At 38.5% G+C, this 23,659-nt stretch overlaps 1 protein-coding gene across 3 annotated transcripts in view; it reads right to left on the bottom strand.

The window, feature by feature from the left end:
• Positions 1-23,659, bottom strand: part of MARK1 (microtubule affinity regulating kinase 1) — a 97,284-nt gene that overhangs the window by 47,275 nt on the left and 26,350 nt on the right. For all 3 annotated transcript variants that reach the window (XM_074351639.1, XM_074351640.1, XM_074351638.1), the window contains exons 2-3: positions 4,697-4,900; positions 3,193-3,246 (exon numbers count right to left, since the gene is read on the bottom strand). In XM_074351639.1, coding sequence (XP_074207740.1) covers positions 3,193-3,246; positions 4,697-4,900 — 258 coding nt within the window. The remainder of the gene's footprint in view (positions 1-3,192; positions 3,247-4,696; positions 4,901-23,659) is intronic.

Here is a 23,659-nt window from a genome sequence, read left to right as displayed (position 1 = left end):
ATCTTTGTCAATAATTTCATGATTGCTTTTACAGATTTGGTTTCTTGGTAATTTGCTAAAAGAAATGTAATTCTGAAATGCTTCCATGGTTGTGTCCTCCTCTCTACCTTTAGTGACTAGATTCATCAAAATGCTGAACATTATTTTGCAGATGTTCTGGACAACTTAACTAGCGTACCAGAGAGGTCTCTGGAGTTTATCTGAAAACTCACTGCAGTATAAGTGGCTTAGGGCACCACCTGCAGCGTTTTACACAAGTAGCACACTAGACACTAGCTGCAAGTGGACTATTCATTGAATAAGTCTGATTTCCAGATGTCAGTTGTTGACATTTTTTCACCCTTGCCCTGCTTATGCAGAGTCACTGCCCTGGCACAGAGATGCCCGATCCAGACACCCAGGACGCAGCCCTCCTCTGAATTATTTAATAAGTTGTAAGAGTCCTGTTTCCACTTTCATTGCAGGTTTTACTACTCAGCAAATCACTTCTGAACCACTGAGCTATTTTTGTGACTTTGAAATATAATGCAACATAGTAAGACAACAGAAAATGCAAATTAACAAGCAACACACAGAAGACAGATAAACTGCACTCTGGTGACACGCTAACACGAACTTTGTCATTGGTGTATAAACTAATGTGTCCAAGTTTCAAAACATAGTGGAATTTCAGAGGAAATGGTAACTAATCTTACACTTCAAGTATGTGAATTATGAATAAAGCTGCTTCATTGTTCGGCTTTTCCCCCAGCATTAGCAGGCTGCTTACAAGATCCCCAGGAATCACCAGTGTAGTTCATAGGTCCTACTCTAAAAAAACACTAATATGTCAGGTGGGACTCATGCTCCAAAGAGGAAGAAGTAAATATAGCATCTATGTCAAACGGTTTTTAAATGATGAAAATTTATTAATTTGGATTCCATTAATTTAAAATATGTAATACAAATAACATGACAAATTACATAACATATTATGTAAACAGTGTAGAAGCCAGAGATGCTTAACAATTCCAAAGACCAAACTGTCTTTAAGAACTTTATGTTTTAGAAGTTTGGAACAGTTTGGGTATCGAATTTAGATTACTTTTATCTATCACTGACGTTGGAAAGGAAGTAATATTTCCTATAAATATCTTATACACAAAAGAGAATCAAGGAGGAGAACCAGATGAAATTCAGATCACGTCCAGGATAAGACTTAACTGAACACTTTTGGAGAAGAGATTAAAATGAATCATTGAAAATAAATGTGCTGTCATTATTTGCCTTTTAACAAGCACGCCTAAGACACGGAGAACCATTTTGCTATTTTTTTACCTACAGGACTTGACTGTCAATGCTAAGGGGAAAAACTGATTATTTTTAATTCCATTTTTTATTTCTTAGGTATGAGTGACTGGAAGATGCTCCCAGCATTCAATGGGTAAGACAAATGCTGAATATTCTACAGGACATGAAAACTAAGCAAGCCTTGATCTGCTTTTTTCTCCAAAACTTGTAACAGAAAGTAAATCTATGAACATAAAAGAAATTATTTTGAAAACAACAAAATACACATACTATACTGGCTACACTTAGTAAATTTCAATCTTTCTTTGTTTCTATTTTCACAGATTGAAGAAAATAAAATTGCCATCATTCTTTATATGCCTGTTTGGAAAAACAACACTTTATCAGCAAGATTAGCAGAATTTGTAATAGAAATTCATAGCAGAAATTATATGAACAAGTACATTTTTTATCCGAGTAACAGTCCTTCTTTATGTTTGCATTTCTGCATGTTTCAACAAGCATGACTTTGGTTATACAACCTTCTCTGGGCCCCCCTGGGAAAAACAAAGTGGGGGTCACATTACCGTTCATCCAACTAACACAACAGGCCTAGACTAGTTCTAAACGTCACTTAAAGTCACTTAACTTACTAGAGTAACCCACATATTAATCCAGGAAAAGTAAAAAGGCTAGGTGGGCAATGGACAGGGCCACTGGGCACAGTAATGCAGTCTGTGCATTTTAAAAGGGTTCCCAGTAGAAGGGTGGGCAAAAATTTGCCCCACTATGGCTCTAGCCTGGAAAAAAAGAAAAAACAAAAAAACAGCATCTTAGGATAATTTGTCTGCTCAGGGAAGATGCCTTTTTGTAACTCATAAAACTAAATCATGATTAGCTGAAAGGTGGGTGCCAGACGTTCCTGCCAAAAGACTTCCAGTAAGGTGCATTATCTTACATTCACAGGGGAGAAAATCCAGCAAAACTTTCATGTTCTAACAGATGAGAAATACCAGTGCTGTGAAAAGTTATATTGGCTGTCAAGTTTGAAAGGAATCTCAGTAAGCAGAAACAGCTCTCCAAGTAGAAATACATAAAACAAGCTGAGTTATCTGGCACGGACATAAGTGGAGAGTCTTAATATCACAGACCCAAAATTTTAATTTAATGTTAGAATCACAGCAGGTGTAGGTAAACACACCATACTAAAATTTTCTTATCAAATTCTGCCTTAGGAACCCAAAGTTATTTACATCACACTTACATGTGTGACCATGACCCCATTATATTCTAATAAAAATCATAATGTACAGTGTCTCACTGTATATAAACATGTATGGCATAAATGTTAAAACATCTGCTTCACTGTTGAAGTGCTAAAATGTGTATCTGACGAAGTTTTCTCACATGAGTGACTAATGATGCAACATGGAACAGCTTTACCAGGTCAGTTTCCACCCTAACTACTTCTTTTTCTCCTCTTGCTGCTTTATATTTTCACTCTTCGAAGAAATGTTCATATTTTTTACTGTAAGTTAGCTGAAAGGCTAGTTTCGTAGGGAAGAAGGAAGAAAAGCAAGTGAAGCAAAAAAAGGACTCACCAATGGACAGTATTACCTCACAAGCTGATTTTTAACAAAGCAGAATCCTAACTACTTCAAAATATTTGATACAAAGTTTTATTCTACTGAATTAAAAGATGTAAGTTCCTTTCATATGGTAGATATTTTTCAAATAACCACCTGACAAATATTATTTAAATACTGAACAAATATTATGTTTTGTATCAAGTTTTTTCTTCATATATTGATGAAATGTCATATTGTACCTAACAGGAAGTTTAGGATAACTGACTTTACAGAATACCATATATTAATTAGTGAACTTGCATTCTAATTACTTACTACTAAAATAATTAAATACCTTTTGTAGACTGGTAGGATTTAGCTGAGTTTTGTCTATTATTTTCACAGCAACCTAAAAAAGAGAATTATTAAACTATATTTGAGAATACATATTTTAATGAATAAAACTTATAAAGAAAACAGCTTTTGTTTCATTTCTAACTAGGTATAAATTTGGTGTTCATATAACTAGATGGCAAAGTTCTGATAATGGGGCAGCCCTGTAATATAATCTGTTGACCCAAGTCTTTAACCAATTTGATTCCAAGTTAATGAAATTACACCTTTGTTATTTCTTCCAAGTCTCCTCTTTTAAAGTAAAAATCATCTGTATCTTAATCTTTTACTCATGATCTTGATGATAAATTACAATCATCCGAGGGGAAAGGCTTATAAACTTTCAGTACGTTATGTGTTATGTGGGTAGAGCGATCATACACTCAGACTTATTAATAGCAAACTAACAAAACGGACTTCAGTGTCCTCTAAGTCTCTAATACAGCCTATGTCCCGACAGTTCCAGGGGTCAGAATGGACGGAGAGGACTACATTCATCTATTAGTGACAATAATATGTACAGAGCAAAATGGAAGCTTAACAAAAATATTTTTTTTCGTACGAGGCCCCAGGACTCTATTTCTGGGAAGCTCCCAGGTGATACCACTGGTCCTCGGAACACACTTTGACTTGCAAGGTTATAAGCCTCTGTTCTCCCACCTTCTTTCCAAAGGGCTCTGGTGAAAATGGAGAGAGCCCTGAGGGGTTCATCCTTCACCAACAAATATATTTTTTGGCAGATTTTCATAATGTCCTAATCGGATCCAAATAAACATTACGTAATGTAGAATGTTAGATGTTTAACTATTTTTAGTCTTTAATATATAGATTAGTAAATACATTAGTAATTATTCTTTTAAAAATATAAATTTTGCTATATAAATACACACAATTTAAAATACATGGGATTTTAGAAACCCAATTCTCTTATTATCTGAGAAAAACATCTGTGTAACACTTGCTCAATGTGGTCTCTAAATAGATAAAAATTAGTGGGCGACTTTCTAACACATTTACACCTAATTTACCTTAAGCAGTAATCTTATAAATTTATCTTTTATTGAGTTAACATTGTCTTATAACATTATGTAAGTTTCCTATCTACAACCTTATATTTCTACCTCTGTATACCCTACAGTTTAAGGAGTAATTAATAATAAGTTACCCTAGCTCTGCTCCTGGGATGGGTAGCAAAGGTAATCAGAAACGTCTACAGAAACCATATAATGAAAGACAGAAGTCTGAGAAAATCTCATGTGCAGCACACTGATTCGCAAGAGATGCTAACACGTAGGCACGATTCTTCTGTGCCACGTACAGCTCTGTCTACGTATGCTCCGTTACACATATGCCAGTGGTTATCATGTTGCAACTGTCACTTACTCCCAGAGTTCGCTATAGGAAAGCTTTTAAATAAGGCTCTGGAGAGGTCCAAGTAAACACTGAAAGGCATCATGAAAACTTACCTCTCTACCAGTTAGAACATGTCTTGCCAGTTTCACTTTGGCAAAATTTCCCTTCCCTATTGTTTTTTGTAAACGATAATTTCCAATGTGAGGCTGCTCATCTGCTGCTGACGTAATGGAGTTTCTGCACCGAGGGATGTTCTGTCTGCTGCTTGACTTGGGAGGCTGGATATGTGGTTCAGTATATCCATCCACAGATGTATGCTAAGAGAAAGGTTACAAGATTTCATTGTTAATTAAACTGTATTACAAAAGGACAGTTAAAAACAACAAACAGTTTTCATGACTAATTCATCTCCAGTGAAAACAGATTATACTACAGATTGTAAAGTTTGAGCATTCTGTTTATAACTTCTGCTTGACTTTAGCTCCCTTTGCCAGGGGGAATATGACTCCTTAAAGAGACATGTTTTGCATAGCTTTAGGTACATGCTTTGGATTAAAAAAATACATGAATGGTTAGATAGCCAGGAGCCCTACAGACCATTACTCCTCTAAGGGTGTTACCCTGTAGGCTGAGATGACAACACAATCCCAGATCGCTTCATGAAAATGGCAGAAGGTCTTGCGAATGCCAAGATGACCTCATGAGCACAGTCCCGTCTCTCCAAACGAGTCCAGTTACTTGTCATGTTCACTCTTTCATTTGCTGGGAACATAACTCAGCCAAACTGACCAAGCAGCTTCTCACTACAGACATCCCTCTAATCAACTCCTGTCCAGTCCCCTACTCAGCTTACCACGCCCAAGCACGAGCTATCAAGAGCTCGGACCCGTGACCATTAATAGCATCTGCTCATCCCTCTTCAGTGCCGTTCTCAGGGCAAGGATGTCACTTAGCCTCACGCCAGCCCACAACGGCGGCGAGCAGCTGACTCTGTTCACCTGCAGAACTCAGAGCCTCGAGTCCAGGTAAAGCTGCCTCACCAACTTTGTTTCATCAGCTCTGACTGTCTCTGCTCTTGTCTAGTTTTGTCTGCATTCAGACATAAATACAATTTCTAGCAGTTTTTTGTGAAAAGACAGAATCATGGATGATAAACATACATCTTTATATAATTGGCATCTTAAGTACAGCTGAAGATGGGTAGAACACATTAGCACAAGAAGGGGATATCTCTTACATTCGCAAAGTAACTAATTCAGACTTATGTTGTCCTACCTACACCACCAAAAGCTTGTCGAAAAAACTGTCATCAGAAATTTCTTAAAGGCAACTTTAAATACAACTCCATTTACCAATCTCATGCAAAGCGTGACTCAAGTCATTTTTCTATTTGTTATTAGTTTCTGACATTTTTTTTTCTTTTAACTCAGCTCAGGATTAAAGGATTTTCTGTGCGTCTAACACACACTGGCAGCCTCTGGCCTCAATCTGGGTTAGTGCCCCTCTGGTGTATTTGCACAGCAAACTCTACCTGCATGGACCTCAGCATCCATTCCAGTGCACTGTCATTATACACTCACTTTTCAGTCTCTGCCACCCCACCATGGGCAATGTGAGGGCAGGGATGTTTTCTTCCCACCTTTATATACTCACCACACTGCAGAGTGCCAGCTACTTGGGAAAGACTCAACAAATCAATAGTTCCCAGTGTTGTCCCTGGACCAGGACCATCAGCGTCATCTGGGCACATGTTAGAAATGCAAATTCTCTGACCCTGTTCCAGAACTACTAATTAAGAAACTCTGGGGGTGGAACCCAGCAATCTGTCTTTTAACAAGTCCTCCAGGTGATTCTGAAGCAGGTCAAAGTTTGAAAACTACTGCAATAAATTATGTAAGAAGGTGGTAAATACAAAGTTATTCACTAGCTCTCAGAGACTTCTCTATTATCTGAGCATAAATAAGAGATTTTAATTATAACCAATTTCTAGGAATTAACCAATTGCTATAACATTTCCTACAAATAGGAACTTGTTCTGTCGGAAATGTGGACTTGTCCATCCTTCAAGATTTAATTTTCTCTCCTCCTCAGTAAAGCTTTTTACATCTTTTCGCAAAGCACAGTTGATTATCCCTCTCTTCTGTTGCTATCTTTATATCCAGTAAAAACTTCTTCTATTGAACTATTACACTATCTTCTAAGTATCTGTCTATGGTCTGTTTTCACTGTTAGACTGAAAGCTCCTTAAGCCCCATAAGTTAACATGGCGTTAGGCAAAAAAAAGACACTAAATATACATTAGCTAAATTAAAGAAATTTAGGGTCCTTGTGCTCCTGACGCCTATACTCAGAATGACTTAATGCGGAATGATTCCTTGTTGTCTAGATCTTTGATGTATAAAACAGCAGGATGAGTTTAAATATTTGAGTTGTAACCCAGCTCCCAGGGCTGGTTGCAGGGTATATCTTGGCCCTAAACCAAACTATGACAGACTGAATTAGTAGCTCCAAATTTTCACACCTTTTGCCACGTAGCTTTCCAAAGTCTTCCCACTGAGGGTAGAGCATTTAGTCCTGGGCATTCAGTCCTATGGTTTGCTTTGGCCAAGAGAATGAGCTGAAAGTGATGGTATATGACAGTCCCACACTAGTAATCAAGAGGCCGCGCTGTGTTTCAGCTTACTCTCCAACTTCTGCCATTACCATGAGAAGGACCTGCCCAGGCTGATACCAGAAGGAAGATGAGAAATACAGAGCAGAACCACTCCCAGCTGAGGTCAGATTCAATCAGCTGATCCCCCAGATGACCCCTGACTCATGAGAATATATGCTTGTTAGTTTAAGCCACTGAGTGTTGGGATGATTTGTTACATAGCAATGTCAGCTGATACACAAAAGCTATCACTGTTTTGTAATTAAGAGGTAAACATAAGGGAAAATGAATTTGAACATGTTCTTACCAGACACGTAGAAATTCTAGCTGAGATGCAAACGACAAAAGAGAGGGCTCTATAATCAATTCCTTAAGGAGAATGAGAATCTCTTTTATCAGGTAACCTCTATAGGGCCAGCGTCCTTGACTATTCTGTATCCCCAAGAGGGCGGTCAGCAACTTTTCTGTAAAAAGCTAGATAGTAGATATTTTAGGCTTTGTGGACTGTATATTATCCTTGATGGACATTCATTTTTCCAGAAACTTTTTTAGCTCAGGGCCATACAAAAACACACCAAAAGGCTGTATTTCACCTATAGGATGCAGCTGGCTGACCCCCAAGGTCACACATCCTATTTTGGAACGTGGGACTAAATTGTTTCTGGCTGATCCTACCAACAGAGTGGGGAGACTCTAGGAAAAGCACAGGAATGGCTGTGTCTGCACTTGGAGAGCAGAGGAGAGGACAGACGGCTCTTACAAAAACACTATTCCTTCTTGCCACCCCCACCAGAATTGGGAAGGGTAGTATATGCCCCCAGATCCTTTTAAGAAATAACTTTCTTTTATTTATTTTAAAAATAACCTCCTAACTTTCAACTTTAGGAGAATGTTGAAACTTACACAGAATGCATTTATGTTAGTCTTAAGTTAGAAATCAAAATAGAATATATAGCACATTTTATATTATATAATTCTAATTATAAATTATAACGCACCTAAACAAATACTCCTGCCCCTTACCCCAAATCTTTCTTAGGATTGCCACAGCACCACTCAGGAGCAGAATCTTTCCTTGAAGAAACTTAAAAAAAAACTTTAATTTTTAGAGTTAATGTTTGTTTGTTTGTTTGTTTTCAACAGAGGTACTGGGGCCTGAACCCGGCTTTACCACTGAGCTATTTCCCCACCCCACCCCACAACCGCTGCCTCGAAGAAACTTTTTGAAAAATCATTTGGGATAACTGATGTCACTCCATCCTGATCAAAAGGTTAACACTCAAATGAGAAACCTGGAAAAAATATGAATTCAGCTCATGCTGGATTAAACTGTGAGTTTAAGTCAGAACTATTTCAGCCCTATGGCTGACAGATAGAAGAATTTATGTTCACTCAATTATATAATGTCTGTAAGTCTTAGTCCCTATGTTAAACTGAAAATACAAATTCAGATCTTGTCATTTTCTTTCTTCAAGCTGTCCACTCAATCCAGCAGACAATGAATTCCTTCATTTTTCTGCAGCAGTGGCAACATGACCCTAAAGCTTGCCCTGAGTATGTTACGTATTCAAAGTAATTACTGGTAATAGTTTCATTAGCTCTTCAAAGCTGCATCCCGTGGTTACCAAACTTCAATTTCTGAGTAATAACAGAATTTTCCCTGCCTTCAGTACCAACGGAATGAAATTTTTCTACTAACTATGCATCCTTGGGCAAGTTGTTCAACCTTTATGTGCCTGTTTTCTTATCTGTAAAATGGAACTAATAAAAAAGCCTACATCATAGTCATTCTGAGAATTAGGTAATTTCTGTAAAGGTGCTTAGAATAGTACACAATAAGAACTATTTAAGTGTTTGTTAATTGAAACTACACTAACAAATAAAGAAACAAAAATTACCCATCTCTTACACCAGAAAACCAATCCCAAATTTCTGCCATTTTCCTGAGTGTCTGTTGCCTGCAACCACTTCTGGCACCAATTTCTGCATCAGTTAGGTTTCTTGTCTGTAAGCAACAGAAACCAACTCAGGCTAAATCAAGTAGCAAAGGAATTTTTTGAAGTCTACTGGTAGCCTGAAAAAATCCTGAAGGATGAAACTTGTACTCTAGTGAAAGAAGACAAAAATATGCAAATAGCCAAAATTAAATAAGATAATTATACTTGGTTGATCATAGCGGGTAAAAAGGAAATAAAATGAGGTGATGTGACAAGAGAGACTGGGGGCGGGAGAGTTGGGGTGGGTGCTACTTTGGATAGAATGGATGGAGTAACTGACGTCTGAGCTGGACCTAAAGGATCACAAGGAGCTAGACAACTAGGGGAAGAGAAGCCCAGGCCATGAAATGAATAAACAGAAAAATCCCAAGGTGAGGTCATACTTTGTAAATTCAAAGGAAAAAGCTACCTAAGAAAATGGTACATTAAATAGGATATCTTCTTCAAAGGCCTACATCTTGAAAATTCAGTTGTCCAAAAGGGAAAACTACAACTTTATACCATTAGAACTCAAACACAAGTTATGGATATAAAGCCCTGTACATTTGACCATACTGAGTCAGATGTGAAAGACAAAAGAAGGTGCAGCTCGGCTAACTAATAGGTAATAAATGAATAAATGAATGCACGAATGACTGAATAACAAACAAATGATACAGAAAAAAAAAAATCTATTAAAGATAAGCCACAACTCTGTCTCACAATCTAATTTCATCCTAAGAATTCTTCTCTTTTGCCGGAAACAAATTTTTAAATCAGAAGAAAACCTGGCTGGGACCAGGATTTCTGTTTTCATAATATTTTACTAAATGAGAATTGCAATTATCTTTGTTATCTAGAGGGAAAATGGTAAAAAAAAAAAAAAAGCTGTCTATTAGTGAAGGTTACTGCGTGCTAGGAGCTGTCTTAGATGCTTTATATGCACTACCTATTCTAATCTTCATAACAACTCTGTCAAGAAGCGTAACATGACGCCCACTGTTTTACAGATATGAAAAGTAACAGCTCAGAGAGGATATGTACCATTAGACTCTGACCTTCCTAGTGTTAATGCTAGGTTCTACACAAATATCAATTAAAGTGCATATGTGTGTATGTTGGGGTGGACCGTGATCCTTATGGAACTTACATCTCCATGTCCTTCTCTCTGGATATGAGTGTCAAAAACTTTTAAACAGCAGAAAGAGAATACTTAATGAAAATGGAAGGCCATTGGAGTCTCTTCCTTTGTGTTCCTACGGCACTTGGTAGGCATACCCCGGAGATCTTATGGGTTTGGGTCCAGCCAACTACAATAAAGCGAATATTGCAATGAAGCAAGTGACTGTCCTCTGAGCTTTCAGTGAACTGTAATATTTTTGCTGGCGGAGGGCTTGAAATATTTCAAAAATTATCAAAATACGACAGAGACAAGACGTGAGCAAATTCTGTTGGAAAAATTAGCCTTGCTTGACTCAGGGTCGCCATAAACCTTCAATTTGTAAAAAATGTATTATCTGTGAAGAACAATAAAGCAAAGTGCAATCAGAAAAAGAGGTATGCCTGTACCTTCTTTGATACAACAATTAATATTGTATGATACAATTGCCTTTTCTTTGTAAACTATCTCCTACTAAATTGTGAGCTTCAAAGTTGCCAAGCACTGTGTCTTTTACATTTCTTATCATTCAAATAGAGGGTGCTGCATGAATGGACCCAGTGAATATGTTATCTTTTGTTATCATTACTCCACCTAAATTACAATTTTAAAGAATCAATTTTATCTTATATATTAAAGTTTCTCTCAGTGAGGTGCCAATAGGTCTGACCAGTCATATACCAATTCCTAGAAAGATAAACCACAAAAAAATGAAGTCAAACAATGAAGACCAGAAAGTTATTAACATAAATGACCACCAAAACCTTCCAACAGCTACCAAACCATGCACAGCATAAATCGAAGCGGCAAAGCCTCTCAATGCAGTGATCCTGCCTGTCTGTAGTAAGTAACTGCGTAATTTTACAAATATATTATAAGTGATCTTTGATCTGATCTGTTTTTAGGAGCCAGAATGGGTTTGATTTTAGTAACTAAAAAGTATGATACTAATGAAAAAAACGTGGCCAATACAGTTTGCAGGCATACCTTGTTTTATTGCACTCTGCAGATACTGCTTTTTTTCCTTTTCTTTCTTTTTTTTTTTTTTAAACAAATTGAAGGTCTGTGGCAACCTTGAATTGAGCAAGTCTATTGGCACCATATTTTTCCAAAGTATTCGCTTATATTGTGTCTCTATGTCACTCTTTGGTAATTCTAACAATATTTCAAATACTTTTTCATTATTACTAGATTGGTTACAGAGCTCTGTGACCTGTGATCATTCATGTTGCTATCGCAAGACAATGACGACTCACTGGAGGTTCAGATGACAATTAGTGTAATTTAGCAACAAAGCATTTTTAAATTAAAATATGTACTTTGTTTTTTAGACATAAGGTCCATTGCACAATTTATAATAGACTACAGTGTCATGTAAATGTAACTTTCTATGCGCTGGGAAACCAAAACTTCACATGGTTCACTTTATTGCTATGCTCGCTTTATTGCAGTGGTCTGGAACCAAACCTGCAATATCTCCGAGGTATCCCTGTACTAACAGAGATCCAAGAAACCTAAAGAAAATCCTCATCAAATCACTCAACAACATATTAAAGAATTATCATTACAATTATTTAGGTATATGACCTAAGGAGGCAAAAGTTAACTCTATACAAGAAGAATATTACAATTTATCACTTCAATTTGAAAAACATGGAGTAGCACTGAGTGATAAACTGTAACAACAGAAACAAGATGAGAATATCCCATTGAACACTCTCATTCAACATTACAGTGGTGCTAGATAGACCAGCAATGCTTTTTAAGAAGAAAAATACACCGGGGAAAGACTTATTTGTATCATCTTTCTACTGCTGACCTGAACATAAACCTAGAAAAAGCAAGTGAATTAATAAAATAATCTTTTGGAAGTACTACTTGAGTTTGACAAAGTTACAAGAGGGATGAAACATCCTTAAAAATCAATTATATTCTGAGAGAATCATTGGTGAAGTCTTAACACATCCTTTCATATTCAGCTTAGACTCTGGGTCCCAGGAAAAACCATACATCATATCAGAGCTTCTATTCCCCCATCACTAAGCTGGCTTCCATGCCCATTTTTGGTCTCTCTATTGTTATTTCTAGCAGTGCACTGCCCCAAATTTTAAAATTAATTTTTATTAAAATGATATACGCAATGGTCAAAAATGCCAACTAACTCTAATAGGCTGCTAACAAAAAAACACCAGTCCCCTGTACCACCCTTCCAGACATCGAGCCTGCTCCCCAGAGCAGTTTCCTTTAGCTTTTTCTTCTAATATTGGCTTAAATGTTTTGAAACAAAATGCTTTTATTGCTAATTCTTAGTTTATCAGTCTCAGACATTCTCTCAATTTCCTACTACTGCCAATTAGGATTAAGATCTTTTAGCTTCCCCTTCTCCTCCTCTCAACTCCCTAATGTAATATAATTAAATTTTCAATTAAAAAGTATTGTGTTTACATGATTATGACTTGTAAATACTTACTCACTGGAAGCCAAATAGCATATCATGATGCTTCTACTAAGCTTTCTTTATGTCAGCTTCATTGTGAAATAAATAACATAATGAAATTCACCAAATTTAAGTATACAATATAAGCTGTGACAAACATATAAAGTCACCATACACGACAACGATGAACATATAAAACATTTCATCACGCCAAAAAGCTCCCGGTGCCCCGTTGCCGTCAATGCCCTCCTCTCACTGATCTGCTTTCTGACACTATACTCTTACCTTTTCCAGAATGTTAGATAAATAGGTAACATCACACAGAATTTAACCTGTTTCGTTCATAGTAATTACTGACATGTTTGGGCTTATTTCTGCATTTTGTTTAGTGTTTTACTTTAAGTGTTTTCTCTTTTCTTTATTTTCCCCTATATTCACTGGATTTTCTTCGTTTCTTTTTTTCTCCTCTAGTGATTTGGAAGCTCTACCTCCTGTGTCTATTCTACTCATTATTTTTTAAAAATTTAAGGGTGAAAGTCAAGGTGCAGTGGGCTGGGAGAAAGTCAAAAATGAGGAAACGGAGGCTGCTAGGGCAGAAGAGGACCCTGAGAATTCTGACGGTGAAGAAGAGGCGGAATGTGACAGCTGGGGAAGTAACAGGGGTGTGGAATTGAGGGCGGTTATTGTTCATTGGCTTGTTTTAAGATAGAGGAGACCTGAGGATGCTTAAATCCCCAGGGAAGGATCTGGTAGAGCAGGAGACACTGATGAGACAGGAGAAGGAAGAGATAAGTGAAGTTCCTGGGAAGGTGGACAGTGAGAAGATTCAGAGCACAGATGGAGGGACTGCCCTCATGCAGGAAGAAAGACACCTCTTATCCTGTAACCAGCAGAAAGGAAGAGAAATTAGGTCTAGATGTAGAAAGGGGGATACATTTGATAGGAGGAAGCTGAGGGGGTTCCGATCTGATGGCTCTCACTGTCTCTGGGTGGTTGGAGGTAAGGTCACCCGCTGACAGTGAAGAGAGGCCACAGAGGTTTGCAGAGAGTAAAAAAGATTTCAAACAATCTCTTTAGAAAAAGGAAAAATTAGTTAACCAAAGAAACCTCGCAACGCTGAGAAACCCAGTAGGGCTGCTGGGCAGGGCTGACGGTCTAGCTGAGATGGGTGGCCACAAATTTATTACAGCCCTAATCTGTCCAGTTGGGTCATTTTTCCCAGTAATACTCAAATGCCCACAGATTACTGAGGAAGCAGATATATGAGTTCACCGCGGCCCGGAGATTGTCAAGCAGGTACCACCAAAGAGGAAGCGGCAAGACAAGTTAGGTTAATTGTAAAGGAGTTTGGCAATATCTATCAAAGAAATTCCTACCATTATTAGACTAGAAATTTTCTAGTAATTTATTCTATAGACATAATCACAAATGAGCTAAAAAGATGAATGCATACAAAGAAATGTATTGCAGCACTTTTTGTGATAGCAAAAGGTAAAGCAAGCATAAACGTCCGTCAATAGGGAACTGGTTACGTGTGTGTGGTAGGTACGCTCTTTGTAAACGCTTGTGTGTGCCCGCGTACAAGCATCCCCGAGCTTCGATCAGCAGAGGGCATCTCCAGAAGATTACACAGGAGACAGAAGCGTAAGTAGTTCTCTCCTGGGAGGGGATCTAGGGGACTGGGAATCAGGGAAACAGGAATAGAGGGAACACTTTCTTTTTCTAATGTATCTTTTAACTGTTTGGAATGTTGTTCTATCCATTTAACTATTCAGTATAATGAAACAAGTGATTTTTTAAAAATTTACCTAAGAGAACAGGCAAGGGAAGAGGGAACAAGCGTTTATGGAATGTCCACCATGTACCATATGTTATGAGTATTTTACCCAAATTCAGTCCAATAATTAGTCCCATTATTGGAATTCAAACTCAGATGTTTCTTGCTATAAATATAGCTGGAGATATTTTTAAAAGTTAAAATTTGAAGTAGGGCTCCTGGGGGCAAATGGCAGGTGACAGCACATCCGCACAACTCCTCCTGACTAACCCACCAACATCAGGAACGCAGGAAAGGAACAAGTCATAGTGTCATAGTAAGGCAGCCACAAGCCCTTCAGCTTAAATAAGAAATGGTGAGTGAAGAGTTTCAGAGGGGCCTTGCTTCAGCCCCGCCCAGGAGGGATGAGGACCACAGGCTAGCTGATACCTGAGAAGAACCATGCGATAAAGTCATCTTAACTTTCTCCAGCTCAACTTCCTAACTAGGAGAAAGGATTGTAATCTGCTCATTCTGGAAAGATCAAAATCAAAGGAGTGTTCCCCTCTGGGTTTGATGTGACTCCAAAAACCTTAAAATTCAGTGAAACTTTGTTCTAAGAAAATACGACTTACATGAGGTTACCTGATCCCTTCTGCCTGACCTCCACCACAATCTGGATCCCCTTACCACTCACCACTTCCCCCAAGCTCCTGGAGAGCTGAAAAGAGGCTGTGAACCTAGGTACACCCAAACCCAGCAGTCAGCTCAAGTTCTGTTTCCCCTACATGGGGAAGTAAATCAAGGAGAATCCATCTACATTATTCTTGAAGCAAATAGCAAGTCTAGATAAAATTCCTCACTCAGAGGATGAACTGTCTGTAAAAGATTCCCACACTGGACCTCTGCACAGACCCTGGATGGTGGAGGGAGGGAGGACTGTGATGAAATCATGAAGAATCACTCCAGGAAACAGAAGAGAAAAAATCCCAACACTTTAGATAAACCTTCTCTACAACATATACACACATTTGCTAAAACCTGCAAAAGAACACTAGGATAAACTGAAAACTAATGAAAATGGTTCCCTATAGGGGAGGGAGGGAACAAGAATGAGGGACAGGGAGGGAAGTAAGGCTTCGCTGAATATACCTTCAATTTAGAAACTATGTAAATGCTTTAAACATTCAAAAAAAATTTCAAAACTAAAAGTAAAAAGTAATCTCGAAATACTTAAAACAAATGGAATTAACTCGATGTCAAATTGGTAAAACAACCAAAAAGAAAAAAGTTATTTTAAATGACTTTACAACTGTGTTTTGACTATATATCCTTAGTGAAATACTTTCAGACAAAGAGCCTGTCGTACATCACTCAGTAGTCTAATAGTGGTATTATTTGGAGACTACATTTTATATGTAAATAAACATATATAATAAGATAAAGCAAATAAGTAATTATGTGTTCATGTTATTTACAATCTTCAGTACAAAATCAAAGTAAAATCACATAATATTAAATGTGAGGTACTAATGTCAGCATCAACTCATGCTTTTTCATTGTAACAAAATGCCTACTTCCTGATTCTGTCCAAAAAAAAAAAAAGGCCTAGAAACACAGACAACCCAGTTACAATGGCAGCCTCATTAGAAAAATGGCTGATTCCCGGTCTGGGGCAGGGGGCAGGGGGAGGGCAGGACATTTACAAGATAAACCTGGGATCACTCATGCCATAGGCAGGAAAGCTGGCAATTACTGATGAAGATGTGTCAAAAGGACATAGGAGCCAGTCTGACAGGGCTCCAGGGTCACTCAGCTAGCTGTCTGTTAAATAGCAGAGCTGGGACTGAAACCCAGGGAGTGTGCCCCCAGAAGTCAGCCTACTAACTGCTATTCTAGACCACCTCTCAGACAAGAGAGATTCAATTAAGAAGAGGAAAAGAAATGAAAACCAGAGACCAGGATAGGGGGAAAATATCTTATTTGACTTACAAGCATCTCTTAAAATAGTTGGTCCCTTCCTCCTCCCTTGAATACTTTCTTTACTTGGCTCTTACATTTCCCTCCTGCCTGACTGTACCTTCTCAGACCTTGTCGTCAGCTTCCCTTCTGCCCTGCTTCCTGCTACTGAAGGGCCCCAGGAATTCAGACCTTGGCATTCGTGCCTTCTCTGGCTGCACTATACTAACCCCCCCTGGGGACCCCATCTAGACCCACAGCTTTAAATAACATGTATACCCAGACAACTCCAAAATTTCTATCCCCAGACACTCTCCCAAACTCCAGACTGCTACCTTGACATGTCCATTTACATGTCTGTTGGTATCCCAACCTCGGCTCGTCCCAACCCAATCTCCATCCCTGAATCCTGCAAAACCTGCCCCACCATAGCTTTCTCCATCTCAGCTGATGACAAATCCATCTTTCCAGGTGCTCAGACCAAAAACTCTGGGGTCATCCTTACCTTGCACCCTTTCAATCCTCCCTCCCTCCCTCCCTCCCTCTCTTTCTCTCATCCCATGTGCAATCTGTCAGGAAATCCTATTGGCTCTACCTTCAAATACACCCAGAATCCTGCTACTCACCTTCCCTACGTCTGCCACTCAAGTCTGAGCTGCCTGGATTGTTGCAGTAGCCTCCTAATAGCCTAATGACATGCCACCCTATTTCTAACCCTGCCCCATTCCAGTCAGAGTAAAAATCGAAGTCCTTATAATGGCCCAACAAATTCTGCCCCCCTCTTACCTCTCTGACTTCATTTGTACCACTCCGCCTCTCACTCACCTTGCTCCAGCCAACATGGTCTCCTCGCTGTTCTTCAAGGATGGCCGGCACAGCCGTGTAACAGGACCTCTGACCTAGCTATTCCCTTTGCCTGGAACATTCTGCTCTCAGACATCTGCTTGGCCCACTCCCTCAGCAATCCAAGTCTTTCCTCAAATCTCACCCTCTCAGTGAGGCTTATTCTGTCCTACTTGATAGCACATTTCCCCTTGCCCTACTTATTTATGAATATATTAGCTTTCTTTTTCCTCCCCCACTCTGATAAGAACAGAGGTAGTTGTCTATTTCGTTGACTGCTGTATCTAAAGTGCCTGAGAAAGTGTAAACACCAAGAAGCACTAAAAAGGTCCAAATAAAATAATTTAACAAAACTAAATCAATCTATCATTTTATGGAGCATAAGTAGGTTACTTAAAATAAACTTCAGTTTTAAAAATTTCCAGTTTTTTAAAGCAAAAAATGGCTGGGATTCAATAAAACATTTCCACTGTAACATGATTTGATTATTCACTCTAGCACAGTGAATAAGAGAAATGGGTCTGGAGTGGGGCAGCCAGGGTTGAATCCTGGCACTGCGATTTAACAGCTGTGCGACCCTGGGCAAGTCACTTGACCTGGGAAATAGTGTGATAACAGGACCAACTTCAAAGAGCTCCGTTCAGTGTCTCCCACCTGCACAAAGGGCCGTCTCTCAGCACCATTTCCATTTCTAAGAGCACCCCCCACCGCCAGTTTCTCTCCATTCTTTAACTCTCCTTATTATCTTCGTATCACTTACTACTATCTAAAACCATGTTATTTTTAAAATTACATGTTTTCATATGACTTCCCCTGTACAAGTAATAATCTTACTTACTTCTCTATCCTTAGTGCCCAGAAGCAGTGCCTGATACACACAGGCAGGAACTTGCTAAATACTTGTTGAGTAAAGGGATGAGTAACACACAGCACAGGGAGAGGTACTCTATAAGTACTCAATAAATGTTAGCCATTATTATCCAGGTAATTCATTCAGGGAAATAATTCAGGCTTTTGTGTTGTATCTTTAAATAATTTTCCTCATTGTCTTTGCAGGTTTTATTTACTACTCACCCAAATCAAGAATTACATTAATTCACGGCTTGAAAAAAATTTCCTTCCGCTGTTAGGAGTCCCAGTGGAATAGATTATTTCAACTTAAGTGCATCTCAGACATGTCCTCCTGAGCACCACACTATGAACCACATTCTGTAGATACAGTGATGAAAGACAGTCCCAGTCAGCCAAGAGGTCTGCGTCTTAGTTTAGTGCCTGCCTCTGCCCAAGCAGTCTACATAAATGCAGTGTGAAGGGGATGAGGACACGTTCAGAATGGGCATGAGTTGGGGGAGCTGAGAGCTTGTAAAGGTCCTGACCATTTAGTGGAAATCTTCACATGGTTTTACATGGAACTTCAAATTCCTTAACTTGTTATGGTGAAAATTCTACCTTAGTTTTTGTTTTTGCTGATAATTGTATCACCAAAAGACAAACTAGGTTACTGTAAATTAGGTGTTTCTGAAACATTCTACAATAGATGGAAGTTTACATAGATCCTCAGCCAACTAAGGACAATGTATCTGTGTCTAGGTTAACGTACGTACATACATTAGTATGAGACTGCCGAGGACCATTCTTTATTTTGAGGTTGTGTACTTTCACTCATCTGGTGTTAAGCTGGCCTTTCTTTCAAGCAATTATGCTGAAAAACTCATGGTGAGCTTCTCTCCACTTATTCGACAAAAAGATTCTTATTTTTGTTTATTTATTTTTTAAAAATTTTATCAGTGAAATTCTGAAATCTAAACAGAACACAATTAATAGCTACCTGGCCAAATTCCAAATGCAGAATACTGGATCTTTTATTCATTAACACACTGTCTCTTCATTCGCCCAAGACCAGTTTTCTTTGACCTTTTGTCTATAACCATTGTCTACACTATTTGAGCGGATCTAAATTCTAACACAGGCAATATTAACACACTTTTTCTCATCATGTGTTTGAGAATGGAATGGTACGGACCTCAGAAAGTACTTAAATCTTGTCATGCACTGATATAATAAACACTATCATCAAACTATACTCCTGACTCTAACTTGACTTTGCATATATTCTGAGTAAGTCGTACCATAGAGATGTTGAGAGCATTTAGAGCACGATTTGATGCAATTAGCTCCAGTCCCCAGAATATTTAAATATCTTGCACTGGAATATTCAAAGCTTTCCTCAACCTCAAAACCTCTGATCCACTGACCCTTCCCCATCCACCACTATTCATCCGTGTCATGTCTTCACGTATCTCCTTGTCCAGGTGATATGCCATGATCCTTTACTGTAACTGCTTCTTTACAAAATTCCTTAACTTCCCTACTTTGCAGTCCCTCTTTCACATTTGCTTGGCAAACCCTCACCACTGTGAATTCCAGTCATGCTGCAGCTTCACACCTCCTGTACCTGAACAGCTCAACATCCTTAGAGACACAAGTGGGCTACCTGATTTCACTTAGATTTTTGGTCACAAATCCCAAATGAGGACCCAGCACCACCTGACAACCCTTTATACTTTGAACTCACTTTACTCTTCTTTAAAACTTCTATTTCATGCCTTCTCCTTCCTCCTCTTCTATCCCCACTTGCCAAATGATGTTTTGCTTTCTAGTTCATTAATAATACAGAAACAGTTAGAGAGCCAGTCAGTGTTTGATCCACATCAAGACTACAGCCTATCCACAACCTTCATGAAACGTCCTTGCTGTCATCAAAAACTAAAATCACCTCCCATGCTAGGGATCCCGTTAGTCTCACCTTTACAAGAGCTCAGTTCCTTTACTGACTCTTGCTCACCTTAGTTATCAATTACTTCCTCTCAAATAGACTTAGTTGAATACTATATAAACATGTCCTTGTATCTCATCTTGAAAGAGAAAATTCTCCTGTGACCGTTAAGTCCCCTTCCAACTCTGCGGACTTAACATAAAAATTCTCAAAAGAAGCTTTTGTGGTTGTCTCTAAATTGCTGCTGTCACTTCTCAATCTTTGCTTCAACCCACTCCAACCAGATTTGTCTCCACCACTCCACTGGGACTAGTCTTCTCAAGGTCACCAGTTACTTCCATGTTGAAAAATCCAACAGTCGCATTTGACCCAGCTGACCACTCCTTCTTTATCCTCTTGGCTCTGCAACACAATGTCTCCAGATTTTCCCCCTGACCTACCAACAGTTACTTCAGTGCCCTTTGCTCCTCTCCCATGTACCATGTCCCTGTCCCTAAATACCGTTTCTATTTTATTTATCTTTTCCAAGAACCAACTTTTGGTGTCACTGATGTCTCTCATTTTTTTCTTTGTTTTTTGATTTCCTTATTGTCTCCTTTGATTTTCATTATTTCCTCTCTTCTGCTCTCCTTATGATTCACCTGTTCAGTTTAAGTTACTAAGCTCTCCTAAACTGATTCGTTTCCCTAATACTAGCTAAGTAATTCTCAGTCCCTTATTTTCTAGTATGTGTATTCAGAGTAACAAATTTTCATCTTGGTTGTACTTTAGTTGAAATATACTATATATATATATATTCAAAAGGAGTATATTCTATTTTGAGAATACATTCTATACATGTCTACTGAATAAAACTTATTTTGCTTACTCAAATTTTATTTATTCTTACTAATTTTATTTCTGTTTATCTCATCTAGAGGTTTTTTTTAACTATTTGTCAATTTCTTTAAAAGAACAAATTTTTTGTTTTATGTATTTGGGAGCTATGTTCTTGTATACTTAGATTCAGTAATACAGTAATATTATAGGATATAATTATTTCTACTCTACACACAGCATAGAGCTGGGAATTTTTATTTCTTTAGAGCAACTTTTTCCTCCTTCAACTTAAGGCCTTAGGTGGATGGCAGGCTTTCTTATCAACTCCCCCAAAAGGAAGAGTTTTTCTTAATTTTCTTTGCATGAAGCTATAGCTACCTAGGCCTTGAGCTTCATACAGGAGGCCCCTCTGCTGTTCCCCTAGCAAAGGTGGAGTTGATACCACATCTCCTGTCCCTATGTGGGGGCTGGGACCCCACTGTACAATGCTTACACTGGATCCTAAAACCTTGAGGACTGTCATGCTGTCAGTTTGAACTTACCTTCCTAGCTTTGATTTCTCTTCATTTACTGCCTCCCTTAAAGCTCAGTCATGTAGTTCACACTTTAAAAACTATATTTAAGCCTACCTATGTCTTTGTAGCAAGAAGGAAGAAACCATGTCAATTCCATCCACCATGGTACTGGTCCTCCCCTCTTTTTTCTAGTATACATTTTCCTTGGGTAAAATTACTCAGTCATGTGACTTTCAATATTATTTATACCACACGACTCCCAAAACTTTATCTCCAACAGTGACTTTTCCTTGAATTTTAGACTTATTTTCTGACAAAGAACATCTAGCCAGAATATATTTTTTTAAAAAACTCCTGCAAATCAAGGACAAAAAGACAACTGATCCAATTTTTAAAACAGGCAACGGACTTGTACATACACATCACAAAAGAATATATACAAATGGCCAATGAGGACACTAAAAAAGTGTGTATCATCATTAGTCAGTAAAGGAAATGTAAACTGAAAATCACAGTGAGATACCACTATATGCCCACTAGAAGGCCTAAAACAAAAAAGACTGACAACACCAAATGTTGGTGAAAAACAGAACTCTCATACATTGCTGGGAGGAGTGTAAATGATACAATCACTTTGGAAAATATTTTGTCAGTTTCTTAAAAAGTTAAAAACATGCCATTGCTACAACCCAACAATTCCACTCCTATGCATTTCCCCAAAAGAAATGAATATATAAGTTTAAAAAAAAAAAAAAAGGCCTGTGCAAGAATGTCTGTAACAGCCTTTGTTCTTAATGGCCCCAAACTGGAAACAACCCAAATGTTCATTCAACAGGTGAATGGATGCACGAATTTTGGTATATTCATACAAAAGAATGCTATTCTGCAATGAAAATGAGTAACTTGATATATACAACATGGATGAATCTCACATACAAGTAAAAGAAGTAAGGAAAATGCACTGCTTGATCCATTTCCACCAAGTTCTGGAACAAGAAAACCCAATTTAGAGTAATAGAAATAAAAGGGCAGCGTGCTGATTAGAAAAAGGCCGAAGTAAAATTTCCGGGATAATGGGAATGTTCCTGGTCTTGACTGGGTTGGTATAATCTTCCATCAAAACTCACTGAATTGTAACCAAAAAAATCTGAGCATTTCCCTGTATGTAAATGTTACCTTAATTTAAAACAACCACCCAACAAACTTTTACTTAACTCTAGCTTAAAGGCCTGGTTTTCCCATGATCATTTCCTTACCAAGAACAGCTAAAACACACCACAAAGTTCAGTGCTGAATACACCCTCTAAATATACGTGACCTAAAAGATCTAGATTTTCAACTATTTTTTTAGGAGGGGGGAGATGTTTTCAGAAGCAATTTGTTTGCCAAAGCTACTGTTCTGAATCCTGTTCAAATTTATTTAGGAAAACATCTCTTACGTGTTTTCCAAACAAACTATATCCTATCACTTCCTTACAAGGGTAGTTGTCAAAAGCCACAACCTGTCAAAAACCATCACCAATTACCATTCTGATCAAAAAGAGCTCAAATCATCAGAAGCCAGGAATATCCTTATTGTACGTTGGTCACACATTGCCTATTCTGTATATTTATTCTAAACCCACACCTGTGGCCTCATGGGGCGTTTCCTATGACCAGCCGACAGAGGAAGAATTTCTCCCAAGCCTAGTTTACACTCGATTCTGCACAATATGCTGGCACCACCTGAAAGCAGATGGCTGTAGCTCCACAGCCCCACTCTGGGGCGGCATGAAGGAAGAGAAGCAAAAAGAAAACTTCCCACGGGTGGAACTTGAAGTAGTGCACCTGGTTGTTTATTTTGCCTAGAAAGAGAGGGTGTGAATTACGGATCCGCAAAGATTCACAGACTGGTGCTAGTGGCTTGGCTGAGTGATCAAGGACTTAGAAGGAACATGATTTGAAAATTAATGACAAGGGAGAAGTATGTTAATAGTTCTCCCTGAATGAGCACAGCATGTGGAGAGAGCTGTCCCGGGTGAGAGCTCACCGAGGATGACTCATGCTGTAGACATCAGTCAGCCTCTTTCTCCAGCCACCCGCCTGCCTGGCCACACGGACTAAATTCACCAAGGCCATTCTGCCTACTGCAGAGAAGGATGCTGGGCTCCCCCAAGTGACACCTCAGTTCCCAGTAGGAGGGG

Source organism: Camelus bactrianus, chromosome 23 (assembly GCF_048773025.1).
Source record: "Camelus bactrianus isolate YW-2024 breed Bactrian camel chromosome 23, ASM4877302v1, whole genome shotgun sequence".
In the NCBI taxonomy this organism is placed as follows: Eukaryota; Metazoa; Chordata; class Mammalia; order Artiodactyla; family Camelidae; genus Camelus; species Camelus bactrianus.
This window is presented reverse-complemented; position numbering and strand designations above follow the sequence as displayed.